The 27,793-nt window shown below is 33.6% G+C and overlaps 2 protein-coding genes across 9 annotated transcripts; both read right to left on the bottom strand.

Moving 5' to 3' along the window:
• Window positions 1-5,157: 5,157 nt before the first annotated feature.
• On the bottom strand, window positions 5,158-17,181 carry LOC147383085 (uncharacterized). Of its 3 annotated transcripts, none has more exons than XR_015173393.1 (8): window positions 16,835-17,181; window positions 14,077-14,206; window positions 13,843-13,970; window positions 13,288-13,426; window positions 11,064-11,178; window positions 9,684-9,747; window positions 8,049-9,595; window positions 5,158-5,434 (listed from the first exon to the last, which is right to left on the bottom strand). XR_015173393.1 is itself a non-coding variant. In XM_086427728.1 (8 exons), exons 1-8 carry the CDS (start codon window positions 17,000-17,002, stop codon window positions 5,429-5,431), a joined length of 1,080 nt encoding a protein of 359 aa, XP_086283854.1. In that variant the 5' UTR covers window positions 17,003-17,181; the 3' UTR covers window positions 5,158-5,428. The 3 variants fall into 3 exon arrangements, 2 of the variants coding, with proteins under 2 accessions (XP_086283854.1, XP_086283853.1); XM_086427728.1 differs by having other exon boundaries at window positions 9,266-9,595; XM_086427727.1 differs by having other exon boundaries at window positions 9,241-9,595.
• Window positions 17,182-18,477: 1,296 nt separating this feature from the next.
• On the bottom strand, window positions 18,478-27,697 carry LOC147383086 (uncharacterized). Of its 6 annotated transcripts, none has more exons than XM_086428041.1 (8): window positions 27,388-27,697; window positions 24,305-24,596; window positions 23,892-24,013; window positions 22,585-22,720; window positions 22,403-22,461; window positions 22,110-22,308; window positions 19,629-19,742; window positions 18,478-18,787 (listed from the first exon to the last, which is right to left on the bottom strand). In XM_086428041.1, the coding sequence occupies exons 2-7, from the start codon at window positions 24,363-24,365 to the stop codon at window positions 19,633-19,635; spliced, it is 687 nt and encodes a 228-aa protein (XP_086284167.1). In that variant the 5' UTR covers window positions 24,366-24,596; window positions 27,388-27,697; the 3' UTR covers window positions 18,478-18,787; window positions 19,629-19,632. The 6 variants fall into 6 exon arrangements, 5 of the variants coding, with proteins under 5 accessions (XP_086284167.1, XP_086284165.1, XP_086284166.1 ...); XM_086428039.1 differs by having other exon boundaries at window positions 24,305-24,599; XM_086428040.1 differs by having other exon boundaries at window positions 24,305-24,609.
• Window positions 27,698-27,793: the final 96 nt, after the last annotated feature.

Here is a 27,793-nt window from a genome sequence, read left to right on the forward strand (position 1 = left end):
GTCTTGGACATTAGCTTCTCCCATTCAATATCTAGTTTATTTATTTATTTATTTTAATGAGTTAACATATATTTACTCCCTATTCTTACTTTAGGATCATACAATTATCATGTTACATGATCAAATTATTAATGGAATCGTCGTGAGATGATCATTATTTCTTGGAATCTAATAATTAAGAATTAGTAGAAAAATATTTTTTTGCATGGTATCAGATCAAGTCATCCAACAACTTTTGCTTTATTGATTGGCACTCCCAATATGTGACATCCCTCGTGTGGGTGGATAATAATTGTCCACCGGCCTTAGCTTTATTTCCATTAATTTTTTTTTTCTTCTTTCTATAAATTAATTCCACCTACAATTCTACAATTTCTACTAGGGGTGCAACTTGATTTGGTTTGAGGTCAAATTGGAATTGAATTGACACTGGTCGGTTCCACAAGATAAGAATTAGAATCGAACCAAATTCCATTGGAACCAACCCAACCCAACCCAAACTGAATTAAAGTCAATTTGGTTCGGTTCGATTTTATGGATTGCCAATATTCTATAAATTGTAAGTAATATTTTTAATAAAAAAAACTAACATAAAATTTCATACAATAAATTACAAATCTATCCATAAAAAGTCAATAGTTTATCCATACAAAAATCACTAATATATGACCTAACTCCTTAAATAATTCATAATAATAATTTTATATATATATATGTATATATTGTATAGGAGTTTGGTTCTCCATTTTTGTAACCCGAACCGAACTGCAACTTGTTCCAAACCACCTCAAAACTATCGGTTTGAGCTAGACTAAGTTGCACCCCTAATTTCTACACCCCTTGTTATCTTCAATTCTCATCATTCATAATCTCTATCAAAAGATAATCAAGTTGCATTATCCAATTAAATGCTACTAAGAGGGATAATGTTAGTTATGATTTAATAGACCATCGACTCCAAAAAAAAAAAACTCCACGATGAGCATGATGCGATAGTGATGATCAAATCTCACAGACATCAATGATCATGAACAACACAATGGATGCTTTCTAACAACATCGAGCATTCAATAAACGAGACCAAGGACTTTAATATTAAATATGTCAACCGTAACTTTCATTTAAACGAATATGAGATTGTAGGAGGACATTAGAGTAATTAGATATGATACATTATGTATAATAAGGTGTGTTGAGATACATCATATAATCTTCACACGACGATTAAGATAAATATTAGATTAGGTTAACTTATCCTCTAGTTTACCTCCAAGTAGGATTCCTTTATTTTGTTCTCTATGTAAACCTTAGTTCATTTTTGTAATCTTTAAGAACCAATAGATAAATATTCTTCCACACTACACACCAAAAAATCAATTTGATTGGTGATATCTTACCTTTGGATTCAAAGTATTTGTCATCTTGGGCTCTATGAACAGATCTAGGGATGGCCAAGCCTATGATAAGAAAAATGCCCTCAAAGATTCAATCTTTTGATGACAATATATCATGTTTGACAAATCACATTTGTAAACATAAACCAAATTAAATTCAATTAATGTCAAAATTTACTTAGTTAGGTTTGGGTCAGTAGGGAAAAAAAAGTATAAAAAAAAAAAAAAAAAAAGCCATTAGATCAAATTCTTATTTTAAACTTAGAAAGAATCAATTTTGTTATTAATAGAACAAGATTGGCCCAACCCACATAAATATTTCTATATATAATGAATCACTCTAGTGAAAATTAAGTCAATGTCTTACCGTCACTTATAATGGCATCACGATGGGTTGGCGTTATTAATATAACCCACAAGTTGCTTATGTTAGGTTGTTTCGAAAACAATATTGTCAAGAAAAGAAATGACATTTACATTTATAAAAATATAAAATAAAATTTAAGTTTTCAAAATTATAAAAGAAATAACACTAAAATCCAAGCATTTTAATATATATTATAAAATAATATGCTTAAATAAGATACAAAATAACATATCTTTAAAACCCTTGCATCTTGTAAAAGAATGTCATAATAAATAATAAATAAATTATTAAATGGGGATGTACTTTGTTCGAAGGACTTAACAAATTTGGCATGTTATCTTTAGCCATGATGGAACACATGCTATGCTCATACTGCTAGAATGAAGATTCTTCAAAATCGTGGGCTCTTTCCTTTTACAATTTGTTTATTTTCAAGAATTTAAAAGATATAACATTCAAAATAAGAGGATAAAGATAATAAATAATATAAATTTATTTAATAATATTTTAAATTCTCTAACGGGCTAGCTGCGAGGATAAAGATTCCTCAAAATCAGAGGTTATGGCTGTTGGATTTGCACATTTGATTAGAAATTTTAATAAACTAAAAATTTATATAATAAAATACAACAATTGTCTTCTTCTTTTACCCTCCTTAACCCTCCTTAACCCTAAAGAGGATGATCGTGCCAAACTTTAGTATTTTTATATTTCATAATTGTCTCATTGGCATGATGTGATCACTCACCCCCTCATGTTTCTTGTCTTCGTTATAATTATAACGAGAGAAGGCAGACTATAAGGTTATTGACATCAAAAATGCCTCAACAAGAATTTGAACTTAGTTATTAGTTTCTTTTTGGTATAAAATAAATAAATAAATAAATGCAACGCTATAGTTGCTAGTTAGTACCATAATGACATTATTTATTTGTTGAAATTACAAAAATATCCTTTTGAATCTCCAATGTTATCTTAGAAATTAATTTATTATACCCTTTTTATCTTCAATACATATTAAACATTAAGGGTTTGACGCAAATTCAAAATCATTCTAAATAATATTATTTAAATATTTTTATTATATATTAAATTATAAACAATTAGAAATTGGCATGTGCAAATGCACATGTACCAAAAGTGTTTATCTTACTTTAAAAAATTGATTAAAGGGTTTTTGAATATTACATAGTAAAAAGGATATTTTGTAATTTTGAAACTAACTTAAGCGATTCTTGACTGTAATTTGTGTGATTTTTGACCAAAACAACTATAATTATATTAAGTTTAAATGTAAAAGTGGGGGCATTTGTGAGATCCAAAATTTTTTGTCAAACCACTTCTACCATGCCTTTTTCATACTATTTAAAATTAATTTTTTTTAATTAATTATACAAAAATTTAAACTTAACTAAATCCTTATTTTTGTTATACATGTCCCTATGCACACACGACCCACGAGTATTTGTAAAACCAAATTGAGACCTAGTTTCTAACTTAACTAAATCCTCATTCACGTATTTCTCCTTTATTTAACCAAATTAATACCTAATCTTTAACAGACGTATTTAATTTCTACCAAACCTCACACTCAAAGGTGCATTTATGCTGTGTTTGGATTGAGAGAAATGAAGAGAAGAGAAGAGAAAATAAATGAGTTTCTCTCCATTTTTCTTGTTTGGATTGTTAAGTGGGGAAAGAAGAGAAAAGAATTGGAGAGAAAAGGGGAGAAAAAAAAGGTGGGTTTTCTTTTTCTCCACTTCTCTCCAAAAGTGGAGAGGAGGAGAAAAATGTAGAGAAATTCTTTTAAACTATTTTATAATACCAACTCTGCCCCTAGATCTATTTTAAGATATTTTAAAATTTCAAAACCGGCTCAAAGTTCTCTCCTGTCAATCCAAACATAATGGAGAGAAATTGAGTTTCTCTTCTCTTCTCTTATCTTAATGAGTTTCTCTTCTCTCCACTTTCTCTCAATCCAAACACAGCCTTAAGCTCCCAAGGTTTTTACTTCAAGTGTTCATAATCCAAACCTTTCTACTCAAAAAAAAAAAAAAATTTAAATAAATAAAATAAAATTACAAACATTCAATCATTCTATTATCTTGTTATCATTTGTTTAATGTTCAGATAGCTCTTGTAAGTCTGCCCTAATTTGATATTTGAGGATTGGATGGAATTAGCTTACAAATATTTTGTTCGATGTGCATTGGAATACCAAGGTAAGCTTTCATCCGTAAATCCACAAATCTTGTTGATTTTGGAAATTTAGTGTCCCCTCTACATCAGTACTCCAATAATGAATTTCCTCGTCTTGATCGATAATTGTAACCTGATGAACTTGTATTTAATGACTTTTCATTTAAATTTTGTTAGGAAAAACATTTATTATCGCGACTCTATAAGTGTTAGGATCAAGAACGGTATCCTACTAAAACAATGTTAGGTGTCTACGTGATACATTTTTATTGGATTTCAAACACATCAGACTGCATGCACGGCTTGGTTAAGAGATCAAATGCTCACATTGTAATAAAAAAGAGCCATGATGAATGCATGCGGCTGACCTGACAAGGGCATAAAATCATAGATCTTTTTCTTTGGGATACACAAGAAAAAGATCTGCCGTTTTGTGCCCTTGCCACTTTGTCCGCTTATCAAAAAACTTGTGCATTCATCATTTCATTATTCAATAAAAAAACAACCATGAAAATTTTTGTATTGTGCTCCAACACCACCATCTTCTTCTTTTCTCCTCGAGAAGTCAGCGGACATCACTCCCGAAGACAGCCATTTTTCCGATGAATTAAGCTTGTAACAGAGTTCAAGTCCTAATGCAAAAAAAGCCTCATCTACTGCCTCAGTACTAAGCAAACTCTATTTCATGGCTTACGAAAGGAAACCTTGGTCATCTCTTCTTGTCTTTAGCTCTCAAATCTTGTTTTTTTTTTTTTTGTTGGCGATTGTTTATTAGTTTGTGAGTTACTAAAAGAGTCTTATTGTACTATTATTTCAAAGTTTAATGGATTGCTCTGAGCCTAATTGGTTCCGTGGATGTTTCCCCTAGTTTGGGGTTTTACCATGTAAATATTACCGTCTCTTTCTTTTGTTTGCTTAATTACTACTGTTATTACTATACTGAGTGCAATTGAAATCGAATGATTAAAGACCAATTCAACCGCTCGTCTAAAAATTTATATGCAATTCTCTAGAAGACAGACTTCAGAAGCCAAGGATGGAGCAAGGGTCTCAACTCAAAAAGATCAATAAGATCTCCCAAATCAGATTTGGCTAGACTGTTAGCACTAATTAGAACGTAATGCTAAACTATTTGTCCACGCTCAACTATTTGTCAAAAAATAAAGTCCATGCTTAATCCTTGATTGCTTGTTCATAAGGTCAACAAAAAGAAACATACTTTTTTTTTCACATAAATCAATCTTCAAGGGAGTGCAGTGCACATGGAGTTCAATTGGTCATCGACAAAAAAAAAAAAAAACAGTTAAAAAGTCAAATTATTCATTTCGCATGAGACATAAAATGAATATAATTGTTAGATGTAAAACTTAAGACTGTATCTTGTATGATCATCCCTGACAAGATCTGTTGGGCTTGGTCAAAGAGAGGTTGCATCATCCGTGAAAGTCCAGTTATAATGTCCTTCCATTTATGTCTGTAAAAGAGGGAGAAATAAAACCATTTGAGTTGCTTTATAGAAAAACACTATCAAGATACTTCATAGAGAGAATTTGACCAAAAACCTCCCAGGGATTCAGTAAAACCGAAAGAATAATTTTTGAAACATTAACAAAAATTTGCAGTTAAAAAATATGCACCAAATTTCACAATATTTAAATGCAGCAGTGGAATTGTGGTTCTTACATCTACTGTTCAAGAATCAAATATTGCTCTTACCAGGGAGAAGGCACACCTAGACAGACATCAAGATTTTTTTCTCTGATCAATAATAATTATATAGATTTTTGGGAGGCAGCTTTGATGATGAGTATCACTGAACAAGTTTTAGTCCCACTTACAAACAAGTATCCAACTTCAGATGTATGGTAAGAGAGTTGCTGAACTACTTGTATATGTTTACACAATAAACAAAAGGGGTGTTCTACTCCATCTGAAATTATCTCATCTGTCATATTTTTTGTTGCACCAAATCCATTTGGGTGCTTTGGACTTACTAGGTGAGGGCCAGCTCACTTCCAAAGGAGAATTGGAGAGTTTTGCATAAATTCTACTTAATGTGTGGCTGCATCTTTGAGTCTCGGCATTCTTGGACTATTTGAGTTCTAAAATTGCTCAAAACTACATTTTACTGCTGTGCAAGTTGCAGACTTACAGCCTCTGGTAAGCAGCTGCAGATACTCGTGAGAATTATGAAAAATAGACTCAGTTCAATAGGAGTCCCACAATTATGAACTTGTTGAGCCATTTGCCTCTAGGGGAACCATTTTCTTTCCAGGAAAATTTGTATTCATATATAAACAGGCCATAATCATCAACTTATTGAACATCTACTCCGAAAATTCGGATCCTCATCATCATCATCAACAAAACCTTATCCCAAAAATTGAGGGTCGGATTCATAAAATTCTGAGTACTTCTGAAAAACAACAGACAATCCAGATGATACGTACCTAAATCAAGGGATGAGTAGTTTAATTAAAATAGGTGAGAAGCATGGGATCATTACTTGGGAATATGTGTTTAAGTGGGAAAGCTGCGAGATGATTGTCTTGCACGTGGGAAGTGGGTAGTTTGGAAACGAATTCGTAGGAAATTTAGTTGTAGTGGGTAGCTAGGACTCTCTCTATTTAAGTATCCTAATTGTATGAAAAATGATGCAGAGAAATATCATAAGAATCTGATGTAAGACATCTACAATCCTAGTTAGAGTTTTAGTAGGATTTCTATTTCTAGTTCTAGTAAGATTTCTATTTCATAGTTATGCTAGGAGTACAATTCCTTGTAAGTTTCTAATTTATTTTAAATTCGTTTATACTATTTAGACTATAATTAGAAGTGCTTAAAAGTGTTCAATTTGAGTTTTAGTAGGATTAAAAAATTAGTATTATGTTATAAATAGGTTAAGAATGTTAATTTTTGGTATTTTAGTAGGATTCTAAGTTGTTATGATGGAGTTATCTATATAAGAAGCTCAAAATCCGCAAATTAATAGCAATCGCTTTATGCTTTATTTTCTTTCAAGCAATTGCTTGTTTATCAATTGAATTTATTGATTCAAATTGATTTGAGTGTTTCATTGAACACAACTTACTGAATCTATTGATTCACATGTTTTTGCTATGTCAAGTAGTATTAGAACTTTTGCTATTATCCACATTTACGGTTGGTGAAAGAGAATTCATCACTAAAACTGAATGGAAACCCAATTCGAGAAGTTTGAAGAAGGTGAACATTTCATTTATACTATCCGCAACTTATTGCCAGTACAACATGTTGATCTTTCAACTCGACATAGTATTTTCTGGACTACATGTAATGTACAAGGTAAGTGAGCCAACTAATTATAGATAGTGGAAGTTCGAAAAATATAATTTCAAACCACATGGTCGATGCACTAAACCTACCTTATTCTATAGATTGGGTGGATGATGAATGCAAGAAGAATGTGACAAGCCAATGCTATTTCCTTTAACATTGGGCAATAAACAAATACAGTTATTTATGACATCATCCCAATGAAAGCATGCCACATCCTCTTGGGAAAGCCTTAGTTTCATGATAATAATGTCACCTACCGAGGTAAAGCCAACCCCTATTCTTCCATGCATAATGGTGTCAAAGTGATTTTACACCCTTCTTATGCCAAGTCCAAGGTTGTCCAACCAGCCAAAGAGAAGGGAACACGTTTTATTTCTATCAACATCAATGAGGACTTAAAGGAAACAAGTCAAGTGTTCCCGGTGGTAGTGCAACCTTCAATCCGAAACTCTCTTATTCAAGTTCCTCATCAAGTGCAACCCCTTCTTGAACAATTTTCTCATATTCTTCCTTCAAAATAATTGAATTCATTGTTTCTCATGAAGAATATACAACACCACATCGATTTGGTACTCGGTGCAACTCTCCCAAATCTACACCATTATAAGATGAATCCGAAAGGACGTGACACATTGAAGGAACAAGTGAAGAAGAACCTTGAAGCTTCGAATGAAAAAGTACAGAGTAGATGCCGATAAGCATAAAAGATTCAAGAGTTATGAAGAAGGAAACTAGATCATGGTTTATCTTAGCAAAGATCTCTTCCTTACCAGAACTTACAACAAGACCAAGTTGAAGAAAATTGGACCCCCCTTCGTATCTTGAAGAAGATAAGCAATAATGCTTATATGATGGATTCACCTGATGATATGCTATGATCAATTAAATTCTCTAAATAAAGTTTGAAGAACGGATATCATTAGAAATGGATTAGAGCAAGAGATGTATGGAAAATAAGAAGAAAAAAAAGACCTTCAAGAAAAATTCGAGAACAAGTTTTTTCAAAGAAAGAGGGCCTAATGTAGAACATCTACAATCCTAGTTTTAGAAGGATTTCTATTTCTATTTCTAGTAGAATTTCTATTTCATAGTTATGTTAAGAGTACAATTCCTTGTTAGTTTATAATTTGCTTTAAATTCGTTTTTATTATTTAGGCTATAATTAGAAATGTCCAGTTTGAATTCTAATAGGATTAAAAAGTTAGCATTATGTTATAGATAGATTATGAATGTTAATTTTTTGTATTTTAGTAGGATTTTAAGTTGTTATGATGGAGTCATCTATAAAAGGAGCTCCAAATCCGAAAATTAATAACAATCAATCAATTCAATTATCTTTTCTCTCTTAATTACTTTTTTAGCTTTATATGTTTTATTATCTTTCAAGCAATTGCTTGTTTATCAATTAAATCTATTGATTTAAATTGATTTTGAGTGTTCCATTGAACATAACCTATTGAATCTATTGATTCACACGCTTCAGCTACGTCAGAATCCTATTGGATTTTGAAGACTAACCATCTTCAATCGATTTTGGAGGTCTGATCACCCTGGAATGAGATCATTATCCATCTTCTTCCTTATTATTATTATTTTTGTGTTCTCCAAATATTAGATACGTAACACTAGATTAGACAATACAGAGATGCAAGGCTCATCAAAAATTTAAGCACCCTTTTAACCTAATAAGACATACAATATAGAAATGACTCAAAAATGCAAATCCATGCATGGAATCCCTTAGATAAAGGAGGAGTTTCACATTGAAGAGGTCCCAATGAATCCTGGGTTCAAAAACTAGAGTATCAAAGCACACCCATATGGATATTTGTGTATTTTGAGAATTCCTTGAAATGGACCTCAGCCATTTGGAAATACATGGTTACATATCAGGCACCATTCCTTGGCACTTAATCCTTTTATGGTATAAACATTTCAAAATAGAAAATAGGAACTTCTTACATGTTTATCGTTGAAGAGTTCAAACTTGTTGTTTCTTCTTCTTTGGTCTCCTCTTTCTTCGAGGTTTGTGAGCGTCAGAATTTGAACTTAGACCAGACTTTGAATTAGAGGATCCTCGATTACTGGAGGAAGAACTCCTCCTGCTATGTGATGTGTTGCTGTATGTAGACAATTGAACCCTCTCTATGGATGGTTTCTTGCTTGATGTATTGCTGTATGTAGACAATTGAACCTTCTCTATGGATGGTTTCTTGCTTGATGAGCTCCCAAACCTTGTTTGATTACGACTTGTATTTCTAAATGAATTATTTGAAGGCTGAGGAGGAGGCATTAGAGCTCGAGCAGAAACCTGCCTCTGCATAATTAGGTGAAGAGAAGCATAGTCGGTATATAATTATAGGATCATGATTTACTTTAACAGCACAATACCAATGTTAGAAGACCTGATTCTTTTCGTCACTAGACATGCCAGATGCTGCTTTGCCAGAAGCACTTGACGCTTGTTCTCTGCAAAAAGATGGCAATAAATTTACCAAATGGTCTTTTCTCAATTAAAACTACATTTCAGAGAGTAAAAAAATTATTAAAAAAGACCACAGCGCACAGTTGCAGATCAACATAGGATGTTGTAATCAAACTTTACTCCTCATTTCGGTAACTAATACATCCAAATTTGAAATAAAAAAAACATTTTATCTGAACATTTTTTAGGGCTAAAATTTAGGAGGCAATCTTTGGCACGTGCTTTTTTGTTTTTTACTTTGTTTTTTAGTCTCCCTAGACCATCATCAAGAAGGAGACAGATTCCCGTGAGGTTTATATGTCGGACTTGGTTCTTAACCTGTAGCCCTTGGGATGTCCCCAAAAGCGGAGCCTTTCACTGTGCATGTTGAACCACGTGAAAGGTGGGGAGCTGTGCACTGTGGTGTGTGTGCATATGTGACAAACCCTTCTTTTTATCATTGTTTTTCTTTTAAATCAAATTTTCAATCCTACCCATTATTTCTCTCTTTTTGTATAGTATGGGCTGTGTTAATAAGCATGATGAAGCTGTGTGCACGCACGTGTGACAAACCCTTCTTTTCATTATTATATTATTATAAGTCTGATCTTACAATCCAACTTTCTTGGCTTTTGGTTTTCCAGCACTTGTTAAACCCATACATACCTATCTCATTGCCATTTTCATTTGCCTCTTCTTGTACAGTATGGATTGTGATTAGAGTCTTGATGAGCCAAATTAAGCTCATTGAGCAACATATATATAGCTCTGTGCATGTGCGCATGTGTGATAAATCCTTCAATTATTATTATATTATTGTAATTCAGAGTTCACAATCCTACTCTCTTTGCTAATGGTTTTCCAGCACTTGTTGAACTCATACATTCTTAGCTCATGACTTTATTTACCTCTTTTTGTTCAGTCTGATTGGTGTGTGCGTGTGTGCTTGCACATTTGAGTATGTAACAAACCCTTATTTTATTATAATTCTAATTTTACAATCCTACCCTTTTGGCTCATGGTTTTTCAGCACTAGCTAAACTTGTACATACCTGTTTCATCACCCTTTTTATTTCTCTTTTTGTACAGCCTGGCCGTGGTTAGGTATTAATGAGCCCGATGTGTGGAGGGGTGTGGGTGTGTTTGCTTCCATGGTGAGGAGATCATCCTCACCAATAATAAGCCTTCGACTCATCTCCATGTAGGCCCCAAGATTGTGTGTGCGTGTGTACTTGTCGACAGAACCTCCACCAATTTACTGATTATCTTTATCCTAGTAATTTAATTTTCTTTACACCTCATTCATAAACAAATGACGTACCTTGCGCTCTTATCAGTCCATTCATCATCTGCATCTGCTTCATCACTTGAACTTCCAGCCAAGAAGAAATCGTCCTCACTCATATCCAAAAGACCATCATCCTCACTCCCTGTTTCTGTTAAGGAGAGTATGACAAAACATCAGAACCATGACAAAGGAATGCCATAAATTACAATCATCAGAAGAAACTGCATGCAATCCAAAAGATCAGCACGGTAAATAAGCATGACTCTGTCCATGTATGCACCTTTTTTTCTTTTGTATGTCAAATATTTTTCCAATTGAAATTTGATTATAGGTATCCAAAAAAGATAATTCAGTTATGGGTGGATTTTAGGTTGTGGTTTGGAATAGATTCTTACACAAGTATAAGCAATTACCTTTACAAAACTCATGACACCAGTGTCTTCAAGCCCAGCAAGGACATGAAATATGATATTTTGTACCAGTCCTACATCCAGGTCATGTCATACATTGACCAAATTTTTTTTTAACAGAAGCCAATTCAACTCAAATGGTCTAACCATCACATTGTCCAGTCCAGGTGGGCCCAATCCAGTCAAATGAGCTTTAAATTAGTAATATTCCAGCCAAAACAGATTTACACAGATATTTTATATATATAACTGAATCTTCAAGGGGTAGATAAAATCTCTTCATAATTATTAGGGGGAAAATAACTATGATTCTACTCATATTATTCTTAATTTCTCCCAACTAAAAGTTCTTTTTTTAGTAATTAAGTTTGTTAGTAGGTTAATTTGTTCCCTTTTTTCATTTATAATTTTCCCATTTCCTGTAAGGTCAAGTATTGGAATGTTGGCTTTGGAGGTTTGGAGAGGGAGGCCACTGGCCTTTGGGGAGAAAAGTGATTCTTTCAAAGTATGGTAGTAGAAATTTTGGTTGGGATGGTGGAGGCACCTGGGATCCATATGGTTGCAGGGTGGAAAAGGAGCCTTGAAAGTTCATTCTGAACTCTTAAATGTAGTTAACTTTAAGGTGGACAATAAGGATAGGATTAGGTTTTGGGAAGATAGATGACATGGTGATGTCCCTCTAAAGGAGTTCTTTCTGATTATCTTTGCTCTCTTCCAGGAAGATTGCCCAGTCAGAGATATCATGATTTGGGACCGGAAAGGTTTTTCTTAGTATTTTCATTTAGTTATGTCCTTTCACCTTACTTTGCATTCCTCCCCATATTCCTTTTTCCAGCCTCCTTCACTTGGGGCACTGAAATCGTTGTGTTTGGGTAACTATTTCAGAAAGACTTCTCTTGATCATCTCAATACCCGAATCGATCATTGTTAACTTTTGTTCAATGTACAAAATCACAAGGCAAATTGGTGAATCTATTTCTCTACTGTCACATGGCTCGAGATATTTGGAGCCCTCTTTTAGAGGTTTGAGATCTATTTAACCATAGCAAAATTGGTGTTGGGTACTTTCATAACTAGAATATCACAACGTTCTCTTCTCTTCTTTAAGTTTAGCAAGATCGGTGTTTATTCCCTCTCTAATTCTTTGGGGAATACGAAAGGAAACAAAGAGGAGGGTATTTAACGAGAAGGTATCAGATTCTTAGCCATCATTATCTTGATTAAAGGACTCAAGTTCAAGTGGACCTAGGTGAATGGTAATTTCAAAGGATGTTCTTTCAAGACTTGGTGCTCAAATGGGAGCAGTTGATTTGTAGGGTTGAGCCTCTGTTTTGTTCTTTTCTCAGCTTCTTCTTTTTTATTCTTTTCTTTTCTTTTGAGTTTTCTCAGCAGGTCCCCTCAACCTCCTAGGTGTACTTCTTGCATCAGCTCAGTTTTATTGGATAAAATCTTTATACCTATCTAAATGAGTATTGGTTGGTCTAATGTCGTATGAGAGTTCCTACTGTTTGCTACTTTTTATATTACCTTTTTTTCATTTTTTTTCTTTTTTTATAAGAAAAGATTTTCATAAAGAGAAAGCAAGGCCGGCTGAGATTACCTTTTTCTCATTTGTTGCCGACCAAGTAATTGGAATAAGGCATAGACCAAGATAATGACCTTCGTCTCTTTTTTTAGGTACATTTAAATGGGTTTTTGTCAGATGATACCACAAGTTTATCTCATTGACCTAATGGTCTGGTCTGTTTTAGTTGGCCCAGTTGAAAACACATGTCAGCAAACAGGTTGGTTTTAAAACATCATGCAGAATTATAAAAGAGCTTCCAGAAGTAGAACAAAGAAAATACCTTCTAAATCCTTTCCACTAGCAGCTGCAGCCATGATATTGGCTTTAATCTGCTTACGCAACCTGTTCCTTCTATCAACAATGTCTGCATCATCCCCTCCAATGAATAAAGATACATATTTCTCAGTCTTGGGGAAGAACTGAAATTCAGAAAAAAACAAACATCAACTTTGTCTGTTTTCGGATTTAGAGTTTTTCAAGATCATGTTATCAACAAGCAATATAAAATCTACGTTCAAATGCCCTCATCCCTGCCTACCCATACAAAACGGGTTCATTCTCGAGTGGCAAAACATGAACCGCAAACCCGAATTCGAACTGAGTGAACCCATGAATCAGGTAACATAAGTCTGGAATAGTCAACCATGAGAGCAATTTGTTTCAAAATGATGGTTGGAGGAGAGAGACAACAATTGATGCTTATGCAATTTTCACCATTATAATGAAACGTGTTTTATTTGATCAGAGGACTAAAATATCACATAATTATTTTGGACTTATTCAGTAAAGAAAGTTGAGTTGAGTAAAAAAAAAAACTATTCTCCAAATAGCTTACCCTAACATATTCAAGATCTTCTTTCAATTTGGAAAGCTGGTCAGTAATATCTGCATCTTGGGTATGATCAGATGATGTGCGTTGCAGTTTCTCCAAGCGTCTTATTCTTCTTTCTACTTTTCTTCTCTCTAATTTAAACAAATGTTGTACTATAAAAGTTAGGAACAACAATAATAGACCACTGCAAACAAAAAAAATGTATTGCTCAAGTTATGTGGAAAAAATAAAACATACCAAAAAACTTGATCTTTCTGTCTCGCAGAAATATTTTACGTTCTATCGCCAAACGAGTTTGAAGATCCTGCTGCTTCTTGAGTTCTTCTAACTTCTTTTCTTGAGCCTTTCTGACTTCGGGGGGAACATTCTTGAAGAAATCAAGAAGTTAGGATGTGTTCTACGAATCCAAGAAACAATAACAATCTCTACAAGAATTTCAAAATATTTACACGAAACCAAATAAAGTTATACTAGTGAAAAATGTTGGAGACAATATAATCAGTTATTCTTTATGGAGCGTATTGTTGGCCAACCAAGAAAAAGCATAAGAGCATCTCCAACAGACTCTTTACTTTAAAGAGTAAAAGGTGAAAAAATTGTCTCCAAGAGACTCTTTAAAAGTAAATGTCAAAATAAAAAGGGGGCTTCCACTCTCTACACGTAAAGAGCCTCAAAAGCTAGCTATTTTAATGTTAAAAAAATAAAACACTGTCCTTACTAACTTAGAAAGATTTCAAATCTTACTAAGGGTCGTGGACCCACATGGATTACCACATTGACAATCCAACACAACATCCTTCTAGATTTTATGAAAAAACTTGTATAAAAAAAAAAAAAATTTGAGCGTAATCCAAGGTGTTGAAAATGGAAGGCTATCAAACTCCCAAAACTTAAAAATTCTGATTTTTTTTTTCAAAATTCTTATTATTTCATTCTCTACAAGCATATGGCATCAGATCATGTTTTTGCATGTCAAAATGTTAGCCCATGACCGTTACAAGGATTTAAGTAGGTTTAACAAATATTTATTTGTAAAACAAATAATATTAACTATTAAGAATAGAGAAAAAGTGTTGAGTCTATTGGAGTTGGGATTAGATTTTACACTAGCTAAAATAACTTTTGTTAGTTTTTAACAAAAGATGCTCTTTATTTTAAATAGCATTGTTGGAGATGCTCTAATCCTAGAAAAAACTTTTCTTTAAAGGATGGGTAAGTAGGACTTGAGCTGACAACGTCAAAGTTACTCTACAATATATCAACCAACTGAGCTATGGGTACAAGCCCATTCCTAGAATGAATAGTACCAGATGTAGATGTCGAGATAAGTGAGTTGCAATACCAGGGAGGATAATATCAGAAATGGGCATATCTAATTGATTTTAGTAAAGCATCTCCAATTGGTCTTCAAAACCCTAAATATAGAGGGGCAGATGTACATACCTAACTCCAACAGGTCTTTATTTTAGAGAAATCCCCTTCATGTCACTATTCACGTATTCAAATATAAAGATCTTGAAATTTTTTGAAGGGCCTCTCTAAATCACTATTAACCTTTTTTAAACACCTATTCTGTCCCTCTTTTTCCATATATGCCATTTTTGACCTTCTCTTATCATGGAATATGTTTTAAATACCATTTTTGTCCCCTTCTCTTTTCCATTTCTTCAAGTGAAGGAATAGTGTTTTAAAGGATGAATAGTGATTTAAAGAGGGGTTTGGTTGGAATTCAATGTGGTTTCGAGGGAACTTCCATCTTCAAATTTGAAAAAGATGCCAATTTGAAAGAAAAATTTAGAGATGTGGGTTAGAGATGCTCGTAGTATCCCCCATCATCATTTTCAAGAACTGGAGTCCTCAACCCAGGTGATCTTACTTTACAAACTAGAGCTGCCATTTTTTGGTGTAAACTTCTCTTTGAGTTCAAAGGTGTGTTTTTCTTTAGGACTTTGTTTTTTGGTGGGAGTCCTTGTGCTCTACCTTAGTTTCTATTTTCTTTGGTTCTCTTGTAAGGCCAATCACCTCGACTGCCTTTACATTCTTCTCTTTTCTCATGAATAACTTTATACTTGTAAAAAAATAAAAAGTACCCCCCATCATCATAATCTTCTACACTTGGATCATTCAATGGTGATCATAACCTAGGAATTCAACTGATACCCAATACACCATATAAAAAATTGCCCATTTTGCATTCAGGGCTAAATAAACAAATTCCAATCACAAAATCATCACATAGACATACCTTCCCTATAAACCTAAAAATTCAATCCATGTTTTTTATTTTCTTAAAACAGTTGCTTAAAATACCTAAAAAGGCAGGAAACACACGACACTAAACAAAAATTCAAGAACTATAACCCTAACCATAAAATCAACAATAGTTAAACCGAAATGTACAAAAAGAAGGGAAATTTATGCACTAATCACCTATGAATTCAATTCATACCCAATATAGTTCACTCAAAAATTGCCCATTTTGCATTCAGAGCTAAATAAATATAAAAAAATCCAATCAGGCAATCACAAAGTACCCGCCTGATAAACTTAGAAATTCAATCCATGTTTTTCGAATGACTGCTTGACGTACTTAAAAGATTTAATTCCAGAACTATAACCCTAACCCTAAAATTAACAATAATTAAACCAAAACGCACAAAAAAGGCAAATCTATGCACAAATCACCGAATTCAACTCATACCCAATACAGTTCATATAAAAAAATTGCACATTTTGCATTTAGAGTTATCAGAATAATAAATAAATAAAATTCCAATCACAATACCCGCTCTATAAACCTAGAAATTCAATCCCTTTTTTTTTTTTAATTATTATTATTAAAACGGCTACTTAGAATACTTAAAAGGAAGGAAATACACACGACGCTGAACTGAAATTCAAGAACTATACATTCTAACCCTAAAATAAAAAATAACAAAACCAGAGTATAAAAAAAAGGAAGCCAAAAAATTTCAAAGTTGGAGCTTTTAAGTACCTTTCGAAGCATTCTCTCCATGGATCGAATCTGGTTCTTGAGAGACACCGATTTAGGCTTCTTCTGGTTCTTGACTGACAATGATTTGTGCTTCTTCTTCTCTATCCCTAATTCCTTCGATCGACCACTAACAGCAACCCTACGCTTTCCATAGCCACCATGAGCCATTTCTCTTTAAATCACAGATAAGATTTCTTCGCAGGTAGTGTGTAATTTTTCTAGGATTTCAGTTCAGCTGCAATTTTTCCTTTTACAGCAGAAATGGAAGACGTGAAATTGAATAATTAGGGCATCTTAAGAGGGGCCAAGGCTGTGTTTGGTATCTTAACGTATTTCACTGTAAGCAAACGGTCTATTCTTCATTACTTCTTTCTTTCGCAAACGGGACTGACTAATACGTGGCATGCACTCTTGGCCAATATGACCTAAATGCCCTCGTCTTCAATTTCTTTAAAATTTGTGAGCTGCTATTGGCAACCCAGTTTTTACTTATTAAACCACAATTAAAATAAAGAGTGAATTGTTGAAAATAAGTAAAAATTAGGGTGTCAATAGAACTCTCTCTCTCTCTCTCTATCTTTATATTAGGGTTTTGGATTCCATATAAGCCTAATCAATTGTAAACGACTACTTAAATTGTTTAAGCAGTGTTATAATGTTTTGTAATGTTGAGCTCATAATTTAAGCCAAACCTTTGTGATGTTTAAAGATTGTGTTCTAGGCTCTGTTTGGTATGTTGCAAATCATTTGCCAAAAGAAAAAAAAATTTGCAAAATCAATTTTGCGGGTGCTTGGTTAAACTATGCAAATTATTTACATTCCAAAACATTTGCATGGCGCATTTAAATTCTCTTGTTAAAGAAATTAATCAAATATCATTTATTCCTTATTATACTAATATGTATATAAATTTACAAAAATACCTTTCATCAAAGATCCAACAACTTACATATTGAAATTATATTAATAACCCTCATTAAATAAATTTTAAATTATTAAATTATTAAAATAGCCCTCAATAGTCATTACTATAGTATGCATATTAAATCACAAAAATGACCCCTCATCAAACATACAATTACTTGTATGTCAAAATTATAAAAATGATCCTCATAAAAAAATTTACAAAAATACATGCATCAAAATTATCCATCATGGGGGTGGGGGAGCATTTTTTGTAAATTCAAATAAATATTATTATAACAATTATTGGGGGTGTAATTTCAACAATTTCTTTGATGATGAGTTTTTGTATTTCCAATAGCAAGTTATCATACCTTTGATGGGAACATACTTATGTAAATTTCTTTTATATGTTAATGTATCATGTATTAAGAGTATTTTTAAAATTTGGATAGTTTTTTTAATGAGGTAGAATAGGTTAAAATTGTTTCCAGGTTCCATTTTACAAAGAAATCATCATAAAATCATTTGCATTGCAAAAATTAACTAAGCACAAAAAATGATTTCACATGAGATTTTTCAATAGCTACCAAACAATATTACATTTTTTTTATATAGTAAAACTTTTGCATTTGATGATTGGTGTGTGGTAAATAATTTAAGAAATTGGTGTGTAATAAGTAAAAGTTGGAGCTCCAATAACAACTCTCTAAAATTTTCTCCAAATCCACTCTGTGATATGGTTCCAAAAATATGCCCTTATAGTACCCTTTTTGGTTATGAAATTATATTTGAAGAAAAAATTCACATTGTCAATCCCAGAATAAAGAAGGCCCTTCATCAAATGATAGATAACATAGATTAATAAATGAGTGATGAATACTGATGACTTGGTTGTGAAGTAGTTAAAACAATGCCCAGCAGAAGTTCAACTAGCGGTCCTGACGAGAAGTTCAAATCCAAAATTTGAAGCTTAGTTTACATGTCCGGTCGCATGGCAATGAATTTGTCAGATACGATGTCGGTAATCCACATTAGCAACAGCATCACCTAACAAAACAAAACCAAACCAAACCTAATAAAACGAATGACACACAATTAGACCATGAGAAAAATTATAGTAGCTCCTTAAGGGCACTTGCACAAGAGGGGGCATTTTATAATATTCTAGAATTTACGATGGAATTCCACTATTTCCTTTGTTTCCCAAAAATTACAAAATTTCTTTCATACGAGGCACTTGTTAATGCTCATTTTTCTGATCATCTCTAGTTAATGCTCATTCTCATACACGTGATGACACAACAGCTAAGTAGATACCCTGGCAGTCACATATGTATACAATGAATTGCGTGAAATCATTCCCTTGCATAAAATTCTCATCTAGTGCTCATCACCATTCCTTACCATCATCTCATACCAAATGAGTAAGGCTAGCCTGACAAACTAAATAAGATTTCAAATTTTACTTGGTCATTTGGCCGACATGGATTAACACAATGGCAATCCAACACCACAGCCCTCTAGATATGATGGAAAAGCTCACATTCAGATTAAAAAATTGAGCTTCATCCAAGGTGTTGAAAATGGATGGCTACCGAACTCCAAATTGAAAATTAAAATTCAAGGGTGAAAATTAACTGCTTTTTTTTAAAGGTCTTGGAAATTTGTCCTCTAGAATCATTGTGGCATCGAATTTTGTTTTTGGATTCAACAAGGTGATGTGGTCAGGAAAATTTCCTTATTACTTAGTAAGGAATTTTTTTTTTTTTTTGAAGATAAGTGAAATCTAAAATTTACTTCCTAAAATAAATTTCATTTTAGAGTTGCTAAAAGGCTAAAACATAAAGAAATATAAAAAGAAAAGGGAAAGATAAATGAATAATATTACCTGTTCATTCGCATTTTAATTCGTTTTGGTGCTGTGCAAAAAATTGTTTAGCATTTTGTGCCACCTCTGCTTCTAGTATTGCTTCCAGCATGATATCTGATCCTTTTGCATCACCTGCCATCACATCCAAATGGCCCAATATCTAACATTATTAAGTGCTAAAAAACACAAGCAACAATCATACGAAGTGCACGCATATGCATCATATGAAGACATACACCATGCTTGCAAGGGGAGGGAATGCACGTACATGTGCATGGGTTTGTAAAGAGGTGACTATGCAACATGGTTTTAACTCGGTCTTGGACGAGATTTAAAACCACGGTTCATTTTTCTCATTGTTGAACGAGACGACTCAAACATATCGGAAAACTTGTCCGAGACAAGATGTCAAAACAAGTTTTAAAACCATGCTATGCAAACATGCCAAGGACACGGATAGATGGATGAACAATAATGCTTATATTCACCATGTAATAAACATATACACACAATGTGAGATAGTGAGATTGTAAGGGGATTGTTCTTTTACATGTTCAGTAGTAGATAAGGCCCAAAACAGAGAAAATAGGCCAGATTTGTAAGTAATGAGATCTACAAAATATGCTAACAACCATAGATCCAGCACTGAAAGCAATAAACAGAGAGAAAAATAGTTTGTGGGAGTAGATTGTAGAATCAATACCAGTAATAGCTTTACTCTAGTCATGAAGTACACGAAGAATGGTATCATTGCAAAATCAACAATCCCAACCAATAAAAGATAATGGCTTTGAGGGTAACAATTCATAGGATTAGCCACAATGAGAAAATAGCATAAATAAAAGAAACAAATTAGTGGGCACTGCCATGCACTGAAGCCGCTGCAATGGACCAACTCATAGCTGGTATTTTCGATGGTTATACTGCTTCTAAGGGACATGATTGTGGGATCTGCACTCAAAAGGAACCTCATTAAAACTACAAGAATCCTAAAGAAGATGAGCACACTGGCTGTTACAGACTTGCAAAGAATTCTAAGTTATAAAGACCACGTTCTTTTCTCCATTCAACTCGATCTTCCTCACTCTTTCAGAATCTCCAACCTGCACAATCATTTAAACTAGCGTTGTTGTCAATCTCCATTGCACATATCACCATCTCAATCGATTCCCCTATAGTTTATCACCTATCAGTGCTACAGAACTTTAAAGAATGAGTTTATTCCTGATTTTATCATTTTTAGTGCTTCCATCCATCTCAACATGCTAATTTCCTCTTATGTTCATTCTCTGAACATGTTTTTCGATTGAACATTCAGCTACATAAAGCATAGTCAGTCTTACTACAGCTATACAAAATTTCTTTTATTTTAATTCAAAATGCATCTACCACCTAGCATGAGCGACATCCTACCCAATCTGATCATGCATTCTCTCTGAATTCTCTCCGATCGATGAATCCCTGCTTATGCATTTCTGTCTCCTCTTCGATCACTTTCTTCTGGCTGTGAAATTCCGTTCGTTCTTCCTAGATCTCAACGGTCTTATTACTGATCAAACCATCATCATTAGTTCCCACGAAGGCCAAATCATTCTCATTTACTTCCTTCTCTTCAATGTCTCCTCTTCTTGACATGGGTTTCTACAGAAAAGCTCTCATCTTCCTCAAAAATAAGCTCACCTTCAACAAACCCAGATTTGAGAGACGAAGTTTCATGGTGAGCCCCCATCGTCTTCCTCACTTCTCCTTCTTCTCCAACTCTGGGGATAATTGGATGCCTGAAACTCAAAAGTGTGCCAAGAAGAACAAAGGTGCAAACAATAACAGGGGAAGAAGTGACCAAGAAGCCAACCACAGAAGGAAGAAATCTATAAAGAAGAAAGAAGAGAAACACAACCCATAACAAAAGGATGACTACAAGCCGATATATTACAAGTTCTGAGAGTAAATATCAAACTTCTTCTCATATAAACTCCAATCTCCATTACATCAACACTCATTTCTTTTCTCAATTTTAATCTTAAGGAACAAAAGGAGAAGAAATAGGAAAAGAAATGATACTACATTTTATACGTGCTCTCACAAGTAAATATATGGCAATAACAAGTTTATTACCATTATCCCTAATATTTTGTAAAATATTATTAGTTAATTAAACAAAATATACTAACGAATCCACAAATCCCACTTTTTAGTGTTTGCCAAGTCTGACATTGCATGCCCTAAAAACCCCTTGTCAGCATGAAGCATTACAATTTTCTCAATACCCTAGTTATTGTCTTAATCTTGGGAAAAAAAAAAAGGGACGCTTAGGTTCCTTAATGAATTACCAAAATAATGGAAGAAAAATGATTTATTGCGTCACCATGATCATTCTATGAATCCATTTTCCTCCATGTTGATATTGCAATACAAGCAACAGTTATACAAACTAATGAAAGAAGATGGCAATACATGTAAATATCAAGCTAGTAACTGACCATTAAAAAATGAAATTACCCTTGCCATTTGGTAGTAACCCAGTACTTTCAGCAGAGACAGGAAGAACAGCAAAAGCATCAGTTTCATCATTAGGCCTCACTACATCTCCACTACTCTTCAATGATCCATCATTTAGAGCTGCAGACTCAGCCAGTATTGAAAAAGCAGATGCTTGGCTTTGCAAATTAGCAGCAGTTGAGGTTGTTGAGCTACATGCCTAGGAACATGTACATACAAATGGATTGGAAAAATATAAAACATTTCCAACAACAAAAGTATTATAAGGAAATAATTATAATACGATTCAAAACCTTGGAAATGGTGTCTGTTGATTTATGCTCTCCATCAAACTTCTGAGGTACACTGTTTCCTAGCACCCAAGAAAAGTGGAGCTACTTTATAACCTCACATGAGAAAGTATGGCAAAAAATTGAAATTAAGGGCAACATTGCTCAGCCATGCAGAAATGTGAACACTCAGACATCGATTTTACCACTACTAGCAGATGTAAGCTCTGGATTATCAATCAACCTTCGAGTCAATGGACCGGGATTCATGATAGATATGCTCCGGATTTCATGACGAATTGCTTCTAGTTGTGCAATTGTGTCTTGAAGTTCTTTGTGTACCTACAAGGTGCAGAACAAGATTCAGGAAGAGTTTTTTAGAATAATGATGCAATTTGAACCCATTGATGATGATCATATTAATATAAAGATATAAGTGGAACCACCACCAAATAACATGTTGGCATCAAAGCAGAAACCCATATTTCTACTAAAGAATCTCCTAATATTTTCAGAGCAACTACAAAAGAGATACTTTAACCAGAAAGAATTCTATTCAAATGTAGGATATTGAAGGCTAATCCAGGGTTATTCAATTCGCTATTTAGGTACCAAAATGCGAGTCGGACCGAATCAAACCAGTTCGCAGCACGGTCTACTCTTAGTTCATGAACTTCAGCGAACCAAATGAACTTCATCATTTTACCTTAATTTTTTTCACCCCCCTCCACATATTGTAAATATTTGAGATATCCCCCAAAATTTTCAAATTGATAGCATGCCCCTAACCTTTGTCTTTATTAATAGACTGGCAAAAAATGACCAAATACCCTCATCTTCAACTTCTAAATAGAAAAAGGCTGATTTTTATTCCCAGGATCTATCATCTTCAATAACATTTTTACCTTACTCATCACTTCAACCTTCAAATATCCTCGCCTTTGTCAACCCCTACAAACTGGGTTCATTCTCTACTGGCAAACCATGAACCTGAATTCGAACTGAGCAAACCCATGAATCATGTAACATAGGGATAATCTATCTAGAATTTCTCACAATTTATCAATAATTTATCTATTTTGGCGGCTGGGCCAGTTATTCAAAATTCGTAATTGTTCCATTATCTGACGTTAGCAATGCACAATAGCCAAATGGATGCATTGTGGGGAGGGACCACATGGCACGCGTGTGTTCGACCACAGTGGGAAAATACAATGGATCACCTACAATGCATCTTCATATACCAAGACTACGAGATCACCTTAAAATTCGTAATTGTTCCATTATCTGACGTTAGCAATGCATAATGGTCAAATAGGTACATTGTGGGGAGGGACCACATGGCACACGTGGGTCGACCACGGTGGGAAAATACAATGGATCACCTACAATGCATCTTCATATACCAAGACTACGAGATCACCTTAGACTTGAACTAATGCAACGTTTAATAGAAGAAGCAATTTGATTTGTTTGGAGAAATATAAATTTTATAACATCAAATAAGAATTACCTGACTAGCTTGAGATTGTTGCATCACATTTTCAAACTGCCCACGGGCCAATTGAACGTACCCAATCGCCCTCCCGGCTAATCTCCCCGCTGTTCTTGCGATAATTGGAAGGTCCTTGGGACCTAAATCAATGAAATTAAAATACCCAATTCCTTCTTTATGTAAATAATCTTTTATAAAACAAAAACAAAAAAAGAAAGAAACCTAGAAAAATCTGGAAAAAAAAGTAGTCTATAAAAGAAATGTTGAGCTAAATCAGACCAAGGAATCCAAATAAAACGAAAATATATAAACATAAGAAGAAGAAGAAGAAAAAAATCTGAATTTTTTTTCAAAAGAAAATAAAACCCCAATTTCAACTAAAACCCAAACGCTTGAGAAAATGATAAAATGGAGAAATTCAAAACTTTTACCGATTAGAGCAGCGGTTGCTCCAAGTATGAGGAAGAGCTCTCCGTACGAAATCCCCAACATCTTCTCTTTCTTTCTCACATAAATCGAGCCAAAGCCAAACAGTTCCCTTCCCTCGTCGTTTAGGCAAGGTTATGAATATGAACTGGGATCGGCCGAGTTGAGTTTGAATTGTTAAGTGGGATAGAATCGACCCATAATCCTTCTAAACCAGTTTCAAACCAAGTTAAACCAATGGGAGATCCAAAAATTTAGGGCCTGATTGATTCAGCTGCCAGAATTTGTTGTCAACTTCTACTGTCAAAATCTGCTGTTAGAATCTGCTGTTGGAATCTGAAACACTGAAAAACTTGCTAGATAGAGCTTTCTAAAAGTGTTGTGCTGTCAGAATCTAGTAATTATTGCTTGATACAGCTTCAAGAATTTGCTGTATTAGGGTAAAATGACCAAAATACCCTTAAGGTTGATAATACACCCAGAATGCATTAAAAATTACCAGAATACCCCTATAAATATATAATTACACTAAATATATATAAATATAATAAAATTATATAAAAATTAAAATAATTATTATTTTAATTTTAAAATGTCTATAATTATAAAAAAAAGTTATAGAAAAATTTATAATTCTATAGAAATTTCGGCAACATCTCCTCTTAAAAATGGACATATGAAATTTTCCTGATAAATAAAATACCTGCATAATACACAATCCAAAATTCACATTGTACATAACACATCCACATTACATCGTATATACATAACACATCCACATAACATCTAATTTAGATTCTGACATCATTTAAACATAATAATCATAGTTAATATAGTAAGTAAAACTGAAATAAATAAAAACATAAAAACATATATATATTTTTACATTTTCATTTCAATTACTATTGAACTAGGACCAACTCTTATGTTTTGAACTAACAATTAACAGATGAGATTGAACAATCACAAGTTATTTACACGTAACTAAATTTTAAAATTTATCGAAGCCAATTCACAGAAAGACAAAGAGATGGCAGTTACTTTCATGCAATATTAGAAGGTTACTTTTCAAAAAAAACCCACAATCATACATACATAAGATAAAATGGGATTTAATCCTAGTCCTACACGTGTCAATATTAGATGTAATATTGATGATCAAATCAGGGTCGTGGTTACCTAGTCGGCTATCGTCACACTCAATTTGTAGATGTTCAACTAGTGACTAGTTCTTTAAATGGAAAAGTCCATTTAGAGAGGAAGCATTCAACGTGAATATAATTTTTAGATGTGGACGATCCATTTAACAATATTCTTTCTAGGATCAACTCCTTCCTTAACTATTCACAAGAATTCAAGGAATGGATAGTATTATATACTATAAATCACGAAGAATCGATCATCAAGGATAGGACAATTAATTATGGAAAGGCAAGGATCATAAATGACGAAGGAAACCTTATGACATATGACTTTTGACTTTTCGTTGATCTAAGACCTATGTCCAAAGTATAAAAATTTGGGAGTCGAAGGTTCTTTGAAAAATATCACACTAATGCCCTAAATCAAAGCACTTTTAAAGGATACACCATTGCAACCAAAAGTTCTAGGTGAAGATGATTCGAAAAAGATCTCTACAATACATGTGGGAAGTCTTAAAATGTTTTGTGGATTCCCTAGTCCATAATCTTATTTTCTAGTGGTTATGTTCGAACTCCTTCCTAATTATATGATTGTATTTCAACAATCAAGGTAGTTGTAAATTCGACAGAGTTCACATTTCATATAGTGTGAGTTGCGCATTATCGTCTTTGATGGCTTTTCACTTATAATCTTCGGGTCCCTATTTGAAGCACACGCTATGGTGAATGTATCTATCATAAAGATGATGATACTTATCAGAGTGACGGAATGTCAAAGTTTTGTGTAACATTTTTAAGTAGACTTCTTTTAAATCAACCTACAGAATGTTAGATTTCATGGACTCATCTATCATATATATATATATATATATATATATATATATAAGTGAGATTTTATTTTTTTGGGAAATATGTTTGCTAACTTTGCATTATGGACTCAGTGTCATCCTTCTCCAATCCTCAGGGATGTGGTCGTCTAATTTGTATATGTCTATTAGAACAAACGGATTCATCACCTTACAGTTCATGAAAACATACTTCACCTTGAAAAATCTCATCTACTATTGTCTCAAACCGATTTGATTTTCTCTTATTCCCATAATACCCATTGATCAATAGTTCAAAAGATGGTTCCGATTGATTATGTTCTTGAAAAAAATTCGATATACACATCACACAATATCAGAGATCCGAAAATATTTCCTATATTTGTTTTCATTGCCACCCATAAATTTACGATGATCATAATTTGCATCTTGAACATTTTAATTGTTCATAAATAGCCCTAAAAATGAACACAAAAGCATCCACAATTTGGAATGGAAGAATATTTGGGTACGCCCCAGTAAAGCCTTTTAAAAGACCATTTTACTATGCATTGATGATAAAATGTCATAATGCACCGATATAGTGAAGAGGATCACTCCTAACATCTGCCTGTAGAGTAAAAAACAATCTTAAATGCATGATATTTTTTTAGTGTAAATTTGAGAACGTCGTTTAAATTTACATAATTGAGATACCCTTGAGTTTTCAAGCTGATGACATACTACTACATACTAGACTTTGGTCTTCTTTGAAAGACTAATAGAGAATGATCAAATTGCCATTGTCCTCAATTTCTATCCTTGTTTTTGAACAAAATAAGTAGCAATTTATGTTAATCCAACCTTCAATAAAAATAAGTAACAGACATGATTATTGGTGAATATTTCTGACCCCATCAATGCTGAATAAAAATAAACAACAAAAATAAGCAACAATTTCTAACCCGATCAATTGGTGAATATTTATTTTTTCTATTATAATTTTTTAATAAAAATCTAACAAGAAATTGGAAATTAGAAAAACCCTAACAGAAAATTTTCTGTTAATCGAACCTTCAAGTTGCCATTTCGTCAAAAATCGAAATCCATGACAGAGAGAGAGAGAGAGAGAGAGCTCACAGGTCTTGTTAGAAGCTGCTGTGCGAATGAATCGAATGTCGTCGATCGGAAAAGGGGCAAACGGAAAGATTGTACTCGCTTGGATTTCGAATCGTCGTCGTCAATGGTGTCGGTCGAACTCGGAGTCGTCAATGGCGTCGAGCGACGTCGCTGTCTTCACCGGATTTAGGTTCTACGATAAATGGGTTTCGAATGGCTTGCCGTTAACCGTCGTCTTCGATGGATTACGTTCGGAAAATTGATCGTCGTCGTCGAGGTGAGTCGCCGTTGCTGTCGAAATCGATGAGAGAGAGAGAGAGAGAGTGATAAGGATCGAAAACAGTCGAAGTTTTATCGCGGACTGAGCGTGTAAAATGACGAAGGGTAATTTCGTCATTTCACTCCGACTCTTTTTTACTTTTTAAAA

The sequence above is a fragment of the Akebia trifoliata genome, chromosome 16 (assembly GCF_017979445.1).
Source record: "Akebia trifoliata isolate Shusen 1 chromosome 16, ASM1797944v1, whole genome shotgun sequence".
In the NCBI taxonomy this organism is placed as follows: domain Eukaryota; kingdom Viridiplantae; phylum Streptophyta; class Magnoliopsida; order Ranunculales; family Lardizabalaceae; genus Akebia; species Akebia trifoliata.

Bases quoted from the DNA above. Each gene is read 5' to 3' on its own strand.
- LOC147383085 (XM_086427728.1), bottom strand. From the start codon at position 17,002: ATGGCTCATGGTGGCTATGGAAAGCGTAGGGTTGCTGTTAGTGGTCGA. The intron at 13,427-13,842 runs GTAAGCTATTTG...TCTGAATTTCAG, and splicing joins AAGATCTTGAATATGTTAGG to TTCTTCCCCAAGACTGAGAA. The intron at 11,179-13,287 runs GTATTTTCTTTG...TCTCCTTAACAG, and splicing joins TAGTGGAAAGGATTTAGAAG to AAACAGGGAGTGAGGATGAT.
- LOC147383086 (XM_086428041.1), bottom strand. From the start codon at position 24,365: ATGTTGGGGATTTCGTACGGAGAGCTCTTCCTCATACTTGGAGCAACC. The intron at 22,721-23,891 runs GTAATTCTTATT...TGCACCTTGTAG, and splicing joins AACAATCTCAAGCTAGTCAG to GTACACAAAGAACTTCAAGA. The intron at 22,309-22,402 runs GTTTTGAATCGT...ACATGTTCCTAG, and splicing joins CAACAGACACCATTTCCAAG to GCATGTAGCTCAACAACCTC.